The sequence below is a fragment of the Trichophyton benhamiae genome, assembly GCF_000151125.1.
Source record: "Trichophyton benhamiae CBS 112371 chromosome Unknown contig01535.1, whole genome shotgun sequence".
NCBI classification, from domain to species: Eukaryota; Fungi; Ascomycota; class Eurotiomycetes; order Onygenales; family Arthrodermataceae; genus Trichophyton; species Trichophyton benhamiae.
The window spans coordinates 176181-188321 of record NW_003315109.1 but is presented as its reverse complement, the minus strand read 5'-3'; the positions used below and the strand labels follow the sequence as shown (position 1 = coordinate 188321).

Genomic DNA, 12141 nt, shown 5'->3' with positions numbered 1-12141 from the left:
TAAGGCAGGTTAGCTAAAGATGTCCTTACGTGGAGCTATATATACCCTAATGTATATATCATGGTTTCTCAATGAAGAAACGAACATATGAAACTCATGTTATCTATCAATATGATTATTGTCACATTGTCAATTACTATTAAATTAACACTCTCGAATTAATCTCGGTGGGGATGGCTACTACTGGGTTGTCCGGCATACGAGTTGCGATAGAGATTATACTGTTTAACAGTCGTCATGGGTACCTGAGTGACGCTCTTCTTGACTTTAAATCCCAATAATCTCTAGAAAAGCTGATTGAACATTGGTGACGCGGAAGCTTAGGTAGTTATTAACTTGACCAAACCGGTTTTTGAAAGTTGTGTAAAACACTCATAAATTCTCAGGTCTCAGTGAATATTCAATTCCATATCACACTGAGCCCTGGCCCGCTGGCTTGCAGGTATACTCCGGATAGCCGCCGTTCATCCAAGAAGTAGCCTTCCAATCCAGTAACTTATTCCCTGGACTGTATAGATAAGTCCTTTTTGCATATGCTTTTTAAACCCATATGCCCACTCTGGTACACAGGGTTCCATGCCAGTCACCATTCCCACCATCAAGGGAACGGGGCTATCGTATGATGCATCCAAAACCCGTTGAAATAGAAAATTGTTCTCAACTGAATGGCGAGCATTAGGTAAATAATCTGTTTACCGAGTGGGTGGGAACTTTGAAAAAGATATAACAATGGGCGTAGTGTGGCGTTGAAGAGAGGAAAGCCCTGCGGTCTCGGTTGATGATGGCGCTGCAACCATTTCTGTGGAAGGATTCTTCTCCCTTATAGCTGACTATAAGGTCCTTCTGATAGCGATAGGATCGTTTATGAAACAAAGAGAAGAAGTAATTGAACTAAATGAGATAAATGAGACGCTCTTCCCACCCTGACGGCCCTCTGTGAGAAGTACCAGTGGAACTTCCACGAAAGCAGTACCAGCTAAGGCACGTAAGCTCATCGCAGATGGGGAATGTGGGTTAAGCAAATCTTCCCAGTATTTCCAGGCGCTATTGTTAGGGATTGTTACCCGGACTGAGTCTCGGCCACTGGCAAAATCAAGACAGCAGCTGGCTCTCCTATTAGAATCCGGAAAAATAAAAGAAGTCATTGAAGCCGTCTCGGATCTCTTCGTGGTGGTAACTTACAAAGGATTAACTAGTCAGGATAAATGTTTTGCGGGTGATATAAATCAATGGTGATAGTTAAACTACACCAATGTTAGTTGAAGCAAGTACAGGCTCCGAGGGTAATGGGGATATGCCTACCCTTTATAGTCTGATACATACCTCTTGTCGACTTCGACATGGATGTAGCCAAGGCCATTAGGTGTTGCATGGTCCGGCTCGTTACTTCCATGTCGCTTAACTTGTTATTTTAAGCGTACACTTGTAGCCACAGATCTATTTCTTGGAGCGGCTAATAATAGTATATTATATGCGATGGCCACGGTATAAGAGCATAGAAGCACTCTTGTGGAGCACTAGATCTGGCTTCGGAGCCAAGGGAGCTCACCTGTGGACCAGCAGATCAACATTTGGCCTTGCTATTGGGGCGGTGAGCATATTTGAGGCTGAAAACGATGCAAGTTTCCGTTTGTTCCCATTTGAAACAGGTGCAGTTTTAGTTATGGCAGTTTTAGTTGACTGCTCACAGTTGGGTCAAGATATGTTTTCAATATAAACAATGCACACTAGTTAACTTGTCTATCAAACATCTAACAACTTGGGACATCGTAAAAAAATCTTAACACCGCCTTGGGAGGAAAAATAGGCTCAGCGCCCGCCTTGGCAAATAACTCTCTTTGGGGCTTGGCAGGCGCTCAGACTGCGATTGAGCCCCTCCGCTGGGCTTGGCGTTGGACGCAGCGTCAACCTCGGCATCACCAACAACAATCAACGTCAAGGTCAAATATCAACATCATTATCCCATACGTTCGTTTAAAATCCATGGTCATAACATCGTTTCTGACACTTTAGCTCTTTTAGTTGATCCTGATGGGTCTTAGTTGGGGGTGGACGCCATTCGGGATGCTGGGCTCAGCGTCACGCAACCCCACCAGAGCCAACTCGGGGTCAGCCAGGGCCTTGTACCCACCGCGGATGCACCATGCCTCGATCCCCTTCGCTCGGAGGATACTGCATGCCACTCGCGATGTGTTTCCGCTGTAACAGACTAGCAAAACACGAGTGTTATTCTCCTTCAGTCCTTTCAGCAAGGCGGACTTCTCCCCGCTCTGACTGAACCAACCCTCAATCTCCAGCCATTGAGCCTCCAGAACAGCAGAGTCAGAAAAGGGTGACGTGGTGCTCTTTTCAAGGGTATTAAGCGGAACATTTATGGCTTGGGGCAGATGCCACTGCTTGAAATCAGCTGGCTTTCGAAGGTCGATTACGCATCGTGAGTGGTCTGGTTTGAGCTTAAGGCCATCAAACCCTTCTGCCTTCCCAATACCAAACACAGGGCCACTGGCAGGGAACCTCTCATAAAATTCCGCAAGAATCTTTGCAAAATGACTCTCCCAGGTCTCATCATAGCGATAAAGGTCGACTTTGCGGAGATTCTTTACCCCGTATGGTTAGCTTATTGCTGATTAACTTGGAATGGCTTGAAAGGGAACTTGCCTCGTTCTTTATCGGGTGGAAATCCTCTGGCTTCAACTTATCAAAATACTCCTGTATGTACTGATACGGCAAATCGCAACAGAGAAACACGCAATGGATTTTTCCGTCTGGACCTGCAAGACTGCGTAATGTCCCTGCATCCTTGCGTTTTTGGAGCTGCTGGCAAAGACCCTGAAGGTTAAATCCTGTTGAGGGACCACACACTAGCCCGTGTCGACATAGCTTGAGGGATAATGAGAACGATTCCGGAGATCCGACTTCTTCGATGACATCCACTGCTGATTGCCATGGAAAGGGGATGGGAGACATAAGCGCGTACGACCTTGGTCCCGGGACACGATCACCCGGTGCCGTGCAGACTCCCACCCTCAAAACAGAAGGCTTAACCTTCTTGAAATATGTTCCCAGCCCAGTCATGGTACCGCTGGTCCCCATACCAGAACATAAAACGTTGATTTCTGGGAGTTGCTTGAAGATCTGGGGTCCCGTATACCGTACGTGGCCTCCCCAATTACCGTCATTGTCATATTGATTCGGATTGATAACTTGGTCAGACTCTAGGGCCATTGTCTGTGCAGCAAATATACCACCACGATCATCCAGTGGCTCTGGTTGTGAGGGACCACCGAACAAAGTGATGTTGAGACCGAAGAACTGCATCAGCTTAATCTTCGCATCACTGGTTTTATTGCTCAAAAATGCTCTGACATCATTGATGCCGTGAAACACATTCGCAATCATCGCCATGGAAATGATTGTTGAGCCAGAGCTGTACTCAATGACGGTCTTTGTCTTCCCTGGGACAACTTCCGCCTCAAGGAGATTAAGAGCTATGGAAACCACCGTCCTTAGCGTCTGCATTATACCGTATGGACCATGGGTATTGGCGGCTTACCTGGAATCGCTTTCACATTGTTGGCAGGATGCATGGACATCATCTTTGCATATATGCGGACGCCATCGTCATAAAACGGGTTTAATTCCTGTGGAATCTCGACCAGAGGCAACGGTGGCTGGCAGTCCGGGTCGAAGTACTTTTTCATCGAGTCCGGCCCGGAGTAAACATTGAGAGGGTTTATGTTCGCCATTTTTATATGGGCTTGAATCAACAATGGTCAGGAAGTTAGGATGGTGTCAAAGGGAAGGAATATGATCCTTGAAAGCAAATCCCTCTGACGGATCTGATGAATTATATACTGCTTCATGGAGGCGACAACCAGTAACGAATTGCATATACGAACTTTTCTTCCCAAATACCCTCAAGGTAGTTCTGAACTTTCACTTTATCCTCCCTGTGGAATGGCTTGGTGTTCCTTGCCTCTGGTAAATGCCAGTCAGGAGCGGACAGCTGCTAGAACTCAAAGAACATGCAATGCACTGTAACCTATCACATCCCAAGAAACGGCAATCGCCGTGATCAAGTCATATCCATGTGACGCAATGTTTGGGGTCGTTACTGTATCTCTTGAGGAACACTGTATCGTGAATGGGGACCTTTGGACTCACTCCAGAGCCAAGACATCACCCAAGACTCGCCGCTATTTTCCTCCAGGCGTCCAACAAATTCCTGAAGGCTCACAGCTGGCCACTATTATCGAGCCAGCTTAGTTATCAGGTATTTGGCCCTCAAGGTCGTTTTTTTTTTCTTCCTTGGTTTCTATAGTTACAAAGAAAGGGATGAGCTCCACCGCTTGTTTGCAATATAGTTAGTCGACCAGGGTACTCGATAGTTAGTTACAGTTTGTTCCTATGTTTCTCCGCTTGAACTAATTATATTTCTAGCCAGGAGTACTTCATTCCTGTAAAACGGGAGCTCTGGGAAAGAGGCAGCCTTCGCTCGTTCAAGCCGCCTCTGGTTTCCATTCCCTAATATACGTGCAGAGAAAGAGTCATACAATTGCACGAAGTGCTGTCGAAACCATGGAGGAAAACAGTGAACAAGAATGCACACCGACCAAGGAAAAGCAAATGTACATATTCAACGAGCAGACAAATTACGTTTCGACTCGCAAGATTATAACGGTATGGTGGAGTGAACTTCCTGTGTGATTGAGGATAGATGCTGACCTCCTCTTAGATCTTCTTAGCATGCGCCAGCGTCGACCTGGTTGCTCTAATGGACCAGACAACTCTGGCAGCAAGTTTGTCGATTATAGGAGATGATTTGAATGCTGGTATCCAGACAAGTTGGATAGCTGGTGGTTTCTTCCTGTAAGGAATATAATATATATCCTACGTTGACTTCTCGGAATATATACAGTGGCTGATTTAGGTACAGGACCTCTACCTGCTTTCAGCTGGTATACGGACGCCTTTCCGACATTTGGTCTCGGAAAGTCGTATTGTACGTTGGGTTAGCGATCTTCTTCTTTGGATCCCTAGCTTCTTCCCTGGCTCAAACCGCTATTCAGCTGATTATCTTTCGCGCCTTCACTGGAATTGGTGGAGGCGGACTCGCCAACGTCGCCCAAATGATTGTCAGTGATGTGGTACCACTGAGAGAACGAGGCAAGTACCAGGGAATTCTGGGAGCAGTCGTCGCTTTAGCAAACGGCATCGGGCCTGTCATTGGAGGTGCCCTATCTTCAATGTCGCAGGATTCGTGGAGGTGGATTTTCCGCCTTAACCTCCCCCTTACAATAATCACAACCCTTTGCGTCTTATTCTTCATGCCTCTTCGGAAAGTTGACGGCGACTGGAAAACCAAGGTAAAAGCTATTGATTTCGTCGGGGTTTTCCTGGCCCTTTCTGGGGCTACCGTCTTCCTCCTTGGACTAATATGGGGAGGAGGTGAGTATGCATGGAATTCAGCCCATGTGATTTCTACGATCACTGTAGGTTTTGCTGTTTGTGTGTGCTTCGTTTTATGGCAGTGGAAGGGGGCAAACTACCCCCTTGTGCCAATGGATATCTTCCGTGTGAAGATAGTAAACGGTGCATGTCTGACTATGCTCATCAACGGATGGAATTTCGTTGTGCAAATTTATTATATCCCGACTTTCTATCAACTTGTGCACGGATACTCGGCTTCCAAATCAGGAGCTCTCCTGTTACCCATTATTCTGATCCAAAGTAAGCAGATAGCCTGCCATTGTGTTACGCGGCTGGTGGACTCCTGCTAATTCATTACACAGCATTGTTTAGCACTTTATCGGGCCTTGTTGTCCACCGTGTTGGCCGATATCGAGAATGCATCCTATTTGGATGGCTTGCCTGGACAATTGGACTGGGGCTATTTTCCACACTTGATACATCATCAGGGATTGGCAAAGAGGTTGGGTATGGCATACTCACTGGTGTGGGAGTTGGAAACACACTGCAACCGTTAGTCAACACTCTCAAGTTTTCGTATATCAGAGTAATCATGCTAACTTGGCTGTGTAAAATAGGTCCTTGGTTGCTATTCAAGCCGGTGTCCCCAGGAGGGATATGGCAGTTGTGACGTCGTTCCGCAAGTAAGTTTCTTCTCGCACTAACTGGTTTTTCGGCATGTTGGAACTGACAAATTCCCACCGTTTCAGTTTTGTGAGAAACCTCGGTGCTACGCTGGGCCTAGCAGTATCTGGAACAATTCTGTGAGTTCGTACCCTCTAAAAACTTTGCAAAACTCAGATGGTTAATAATGCAGGAATAACATCGTCTTATCCTCGCTCTCATCCCTTCTCCTCTCAGAGACCGAGACAAAAGAGATAACACAAAGCCCTAGCCACTACCTAGCAAAGCAGAGCCCAGAGGAAGTCGAGAGAATTCGTTCTGTCCTTATTCCAGCGTACCAGAAGGGGTTCCGGGTGATTTTCATACTGTGTTCGGCCCTTGCTGGCTTGGCCTTCATTCTTGCATTTTTTCTTATGCCTCATATCTCCCTGAAGAGAGATGATGACAAGAAGCTAAAGGAAGAAGCCAGGTCAAGGAAGAAAACCAATGGTGCACCTGGTTGCGAAGAGTTACAGCAAAGATAAAGGTCAATCGGAAGCCAAAGACACAGACTCCTCTGGTAAAGTCGATATTATGGGGCGATGCAACTGAACGGCCACGGAGACAAAATTCAAGCCTAAAATTTAGACCAACAGAAACCTAGTTAGTTAATTAAATGAAAGATTCTGGAATCTTTCATCGTTATCAAGATAATTAATATTATTACAAGTTATTAAATACATATGATCGACCAAGCTACATTCACTGCCAAGACAAAAAGAGCGATCAGCACGTGACCGTTCCTGGCAACAAAAGTCAATAACAGAAAAGAAAGACGAACAACATCAGTTCAATCTTCCGTCAAAACATCAGCTTCAACCCTGGGGTGTCTTGATCGTACGCCTGATGGACTGGGTATAGGGCACTAGGAATACGATTCATTGAAGCGCATTAATTGGAATAGTGCGCTCGGCTTCGCCTGCTAACCGTTATGGTGGTTTGATAAGCTCTACCTACTACCCTCAATATGCAATGCTATACAGAGCTGCTGCTCCCATCAGGGGTAACACACGCTGCTTCTGCTCACTTTATATCAGCAAATTCCAATAATCTCATAGTAGCGAAGACCTCTTTGCTGCAGGTATTTTCATTGGTTAATGTTACCTATGGCTCAACAACAGCCACACAACCAGACCAGAAAGGTCGACATGACCGTTCGCAACATGCAAAGTTGGTCTTAGCAGCAGAATATGAGGTACCGGGTACCATTACAGGCCTTCAGAGAGTCAGAATTTCGAACTCTAAAAGTGGCGGAGATGCAATCCTTGTCTCTAGCCGGAATGCGAAGCTCAGTTTGATAGAGTGGGATCCAGAGAAACATGGGATAAGTACTATCTCAATCCATTACTACGAAGGCGAGGAGAGCCATATGAGCCCGTGGGTACCTGATCTGGGGAGTTGTTCTTCCAGCTTAACGGTGGATCCTAATGGGAACTGTGCAATCTTTAATTTTGGAATCCACAGTTTAGCCATTTTACCCTTTCACCAAGCTGGGGATGATCTCGTCATGGATGATTATGATGCCACACCGAATGGTGATGATTCCACAGACCTGGTTAGTGATGCCCAAAAATCGGCACCTGGAAACACAGCACACGATAAGCCGTACGCACCTTCGTTTGTGCTGCCTATGACGGCACTGGATCCAGCCTTAACTCATCCAATTCATATGGAGTTTTTGCATGAATACAGAGAGCCAACATTTGGAATTCTCTATTCTCAAGTTGCCAGATCGACTTCCTTAACTATCGACCGGAAAGACGTTGTATCATATTCCATCTTTACCCTGGATCTGCAGCAAAAGGCTTCTACCTCACTCCTCACTGTCTCACGTTTGCCGAGTGACGTATTCAAAATTGTACCGCTTCCTCCTCCAGTCGGTGGAGCGTTGTTAATCGGAACCAATGAGCTCGTACACGTTGACCAAGCGGGTAAAACCAATGCTGTGGGTGTGAACGAGTTTGCCAGGCAGGCTTCCGCGTTCTCAATGGCTGACCACTCAGACCTTGAAATGAGACTTGAAGGCTGCATTGTTGAACAGCTAGGAAGTGGCACGGGAGATGTCCTACTGATTTTAGCAGATGGGAGGATGTCAATCTTGTCGTTCAAAGTGGACGGAAGGTCTGTTTCTGGAATCTCACTCCATTTTGTTGCAGAGCAGTCGGGTGGCTCGATAACGAAAGCAAGGCCCTCGTGTTCTGCTAGCCTTGGCCGCAATAAACTGTTTTACGGAAGCGAAGAAGGAGACTCTGTTCTTCTCGGCTGGTCGAGGCCTTCATCTACAACCAAGAGACCCTCTAAAGCAGCCGATGGAGTGGATGAAAACGGAGCAGCCGATCTCTCTGACGAGGCAGAGCAGGACGATGATGGTGATGATGACGACATGTATGAGGATGACCTTTATTCGGTCAACCCTGCCAGTACCCGTCAGGAAAAGCAAGTTGTCAATGGAGACAGCCCGGCCGATTTTACTTTTCGAGCATATGACAGACTTTGGAGCCTTGGTCCGTATAGGGACATCACACTTGGAAAACCACCCAAATCAAAATCTAAGGATCAACAAGACAGTGTGCCTGAAATAGCTGCTCCACTTGAATTAGTAGCAGCTCGAGGATTTGGAAAATCTGGCGGTCTCACCGTTCTCAAACGAGAGGTAGACCCATATACGATTGATTCCCTCAAGATGGACGATGTGTATGGAGTGTGGTCCATCCGCGTCCTAGATCCCAAATCCAAAGATACTGGGCTATCCAGGAGCTATGACAAATACTTACTTCTCGCAAAGGCTAAAGGTGAAGACAAGGAAGAGTCAGTCGTATACTCAGTTGGAAGCAGCGGCCTGGACTCAATAGATACTCCAGAGTTTAATCCTAATGAAGATTGCACCATCGACATAGGGACGCTCGCTACTGGCACAAGAGTTGTTCAGGTCTTACGGACAGAAATCCGAAGTTATGACTACAGTGAGTCCATAAGCATCATAAATATGTACCTCTGTTTTCTAACAAAAGACTAATACCTGATATACATTAGATCTTGGATTAGCCCAAATATACCCTGTCTGGGATGAGGATACAAGCGAAGAGCGTACTGTTATTCAGGCAAGCTTCGCGGAACCATACCTGTTGACTATTCGTGACGACCACTCTCTCTTGATCCTACAGACGGATAAGAATGGGGATCTGGACGAGGTTGAAGTACAAGGCTCAGCAGCCTCCGGAAAGTGGATTTCCGGCTGTTTGTACGAAGATAAAATGAATATATTTTTCCCTGACTCTGACATTGAAAATGAGGCGGGCCCTAATATACTACTGTTCTTACTAGATGGTGATGGGAACCTTTCCGTAAGTCCCTTCTCCCTGAACGACAGCAGTAAGTTTTGCAAGCTAATTAGTGACTGTAGATATTCCGGCTCCCGAATACTTCGGAGTCATTATGCCGTGTCGATAACTTAAATCTTTTGCCATCAAATTTACCATATGAATCCTCTTCAAGAAGACCTGTGAATCGAGAGACATTAACCGAACTCTTAATTGCAGACCTTGGAGATGCTATCCACAAATCTCCCTATATGATCGTATGTCCTAACTGGTCCAGCAATTTTTGTTTCAAGTTTCTGTCTAACTTCAGATTAGTTACGTACAAAACACGATGATTTAGTTTTATACGAACCATACCGCACCGCTGGTGAAAGCGGACAGTCCGGATTGCGCTTCCTTAAGGCGGTGAACCATGTTGTGATGGGTCCTCGAACCGACCAGGGTGTGAACCAGGATATCAACCGCAGTTCTTCATCATGCAAACTGCTTCGTGCACTACCCGACGTTTGTGGGTATAGAACAGTGTTTATGTCCGGGCATAGTCCATGCTTCATACTAAAGTCAGCCATCGCACGACCACACGTTTTACGACTGCGTGGTAAAGCTGTTCAAAGCTTGAGCGGATTCCACATTGCTGCATGTGAACGTGGATTTGCATATGTTGATGAAGATGTATAACCCCTTTTCTCTGTATGACCTGCCAAATGAAACTGACAATACCCTTGACAGAATGTCATTCGGATGTCAAGGTTGCCTTCGAACACACGGTTCGATAGTGGTTGGGCAACGCGCAAGATCACTCTTGGGGAACAAGTCGATAGTATCGTTTATTCGTCAGCATCTGAGTGTTATGTGATTGGCACCAGTGCAAAGGAGGACTTCAAACTTCCTGAAGACGATGAGTCGCATACTGAATGGAGAAACGAGTGTATGGAACCCCGTTTACTTTATTTCCCGATCTACGGTACTGACCATTCGTTATAGTTATCACATTCCTTCCACAGCTGGAACGAGGGACCATTAAGCTTCTAGAGCCCAGAAACTGGTCTACCATTGATAGGTAAGTTGCTCAACCGCAAACTTACTCTTATGCGTCTTCGTCCATACTCACCTGCTCCCTCAATAGCCATGAACTCGAACCTGCGGAGCGCATCACGTGTATCGAAGTTATTCGTCTTGAGATTTCGGAATTAACTCATGAGAGGAAAGACATGGTCGTAGTAGGCTCATCCATTGTCAAGGGAGAAGACATTGTCCCCAAAGGATTCATCCGCGTCTTCGAGGTGATTGATGTTGTTCCAGAGCCTGATCAGCCCGAGAAGAACAAGAAGTTGAAGCTATTTGCGAAAGAAGAGGTGAAGGGTGCCGTCACGGCCTTGTCAGGCATAGGTGGACAGGGTTTTTTGATTGTTGCACAGGGCCAAAAGTGCATGGTGCGCGGACTCAAGGAGGATGGAAGCCTTTTGCCCGTAGCCTTCAAGGATACCCAATGTTACGTTAACGTTCTCAAAGAGCTCAAAGGAACAGGAATGTGTATTATCGGTGACGCATTCAAGGGACTGTGGTTTATTGGGTACTCGGTAAGCATATTCTTCCATAATACATCCCTAAAATGGATTTTATTATTTACTAAAGCGTCCCGCACAAACAGGAGGAACCATATAAACTGGATCTTTTCGGTAAAGAGAATGAAAACTTGGCGGTCGTGGATGCAGACTTCCTTCCAGATGGGAATAAATTATACATCTTAGTTGCGGACGATGACTGCAACCTCCATGTTCTGCAGTACGACCCTGAGGGTGGGTAATTCCTAGTGAACCCTAAGCCTTTTGCAAAAAGAGCCTATCCGAAACTAATACCGTTACTCTATAGACCCAAGTTCTTCGAAGGGCGACCGCCTACTACATCGAAGCGTATTCCACACAGGCCATTTTGCATCCACCATGACTCTATTACCACATGGGGGCCACACACCCTCCTCACCCGTCGATGAGGATGCCATGGACACAGATTCACCGCCACCATCAAAATACCAAATACTCATGACCTTCCAAACAGGGTCGATTGCAATAATTACTCCTCTCGGTGAAGATTCTTACCGCCGTCTGCTAGCCTTGCAGTCGCAGCTAGTTAACGCGCTGGAACACCCTTGTAGTTTGAATCCACGTGGTTACCGGGCTGTTGAGAGTGATGGTATGGGTGGACAGCGTGGCATGATTGACGGTAATCTATTACTAAGATGGCTTGATATGGGAGCCCAGAGGAAGGCAGAGATTGCAGGACGTGTTGGTGCAGATGTCGGTGCGATTCGGGTAGATCTTGAGAAACTCCATGGTGGTCTAGCGTATTTGTAATCGCTAGAGGGGTGTTCTCTTACTGAATTATATAACTAAGTCGTGGTTCTCCATTTTTGTTTTTGATTCGTCGGGAATGAGAAGTCTAGCTATCGAATATTGTAGAAGTGCGGCTGTTATACATCTGATGGGGCGACGGCTCCATAATGGTTAATAGTAAAGAAATCCAACCTCTATGGGAGAGAAACAAAGAGGAAAAGCAGGTAGAGGATGCATGGAGAGGGTATAAAGTACAGAATTATGCAAATAATAAGTAAAAAGTAGCGTTGAATCACGATTCATTGGGCCTCAACTCTTTGACCTTGTTTTGTAAATCAGACAATATTTCTGCGCAG

General features: G+C 46.1%; 3 protein-coding genes across 3 annotated transcripts; 2 read left to right on the top strand and 1 right to left on the bottom strand.

Annotated features, from left to right (window-relative positions):
* Nucleotides 1-2018: 2018 nt before the first annotated feature.
* ARB_06346 (uncharacterized protein) lies at nucleotides 2019-3746 on the bottom strand (the record flags this gene model as incomplete). Its single annotated transcript, XM_003015177.1, has 3 exons — nucleotides 2019-2597; nucleotides 2659-3488; nucleotides 3554-3746. The coding sequence occupies 3 exons, from the start codon at nucleotides 3744-3746 to the stop codon at nucleotides 2019-2021; spliced, it is 1602 nt and encodes a 533-aa protein (XP_003015223.1).
* Nucleotides 3747-4578: 832 nt separating this feature from the next.
* Nucleotides 4579-6617, top strand: ARB_06345 (MFS transporter, putative; the record flags this gene model as incomplete). The annotated part of the gene is made up of 6 exons (XM_003015176.1): nucleotides 4579-4680; nucleotides 4736-4869; nucleotides 4937-5730; nucleotides 5793-5982; nucleotides 6048-6113; nucleotides 6287-6617. The coding sequence occupies 6 exons, from the start codon at nucleotides 4579-4581 to the stop codon at nucleotides 6615-6617; spliced, it is 1617 nt and encodes a 538-aa protein (XP_003015222.1).
* Nucleotides 6618-7099: 482 nt separating this feature from the next.
* ARB_06344 (uncharacterized protein) lies at nucleotides 7100-12063 on the top strand (the record flags this gene model as incomplete). The annotated part of the gene is made up of 10 exons (XM_003015175.1): nucleotides 7100-9095; nucleotides 9166-9504; nucleotides 9672-9709; nucleotides 9768-10124; nucleotides 10248-10380; nucleotides 10437-10512; nucleotides 10579-11032; nucleotides 11104-11251; nucleotides 11325-11796; nucleotides 11964-12063. 10 exons carry the CDS (start codon nucleotides 7100-7102, stop codon nucleotides 12061-12063), a joined length of 4113 nt encoding a protein of 1370 aa, XP_003015221.1.
* Between the last annotated feature and the right edge of the window lie 78 nt (nucleotides 12064-12141).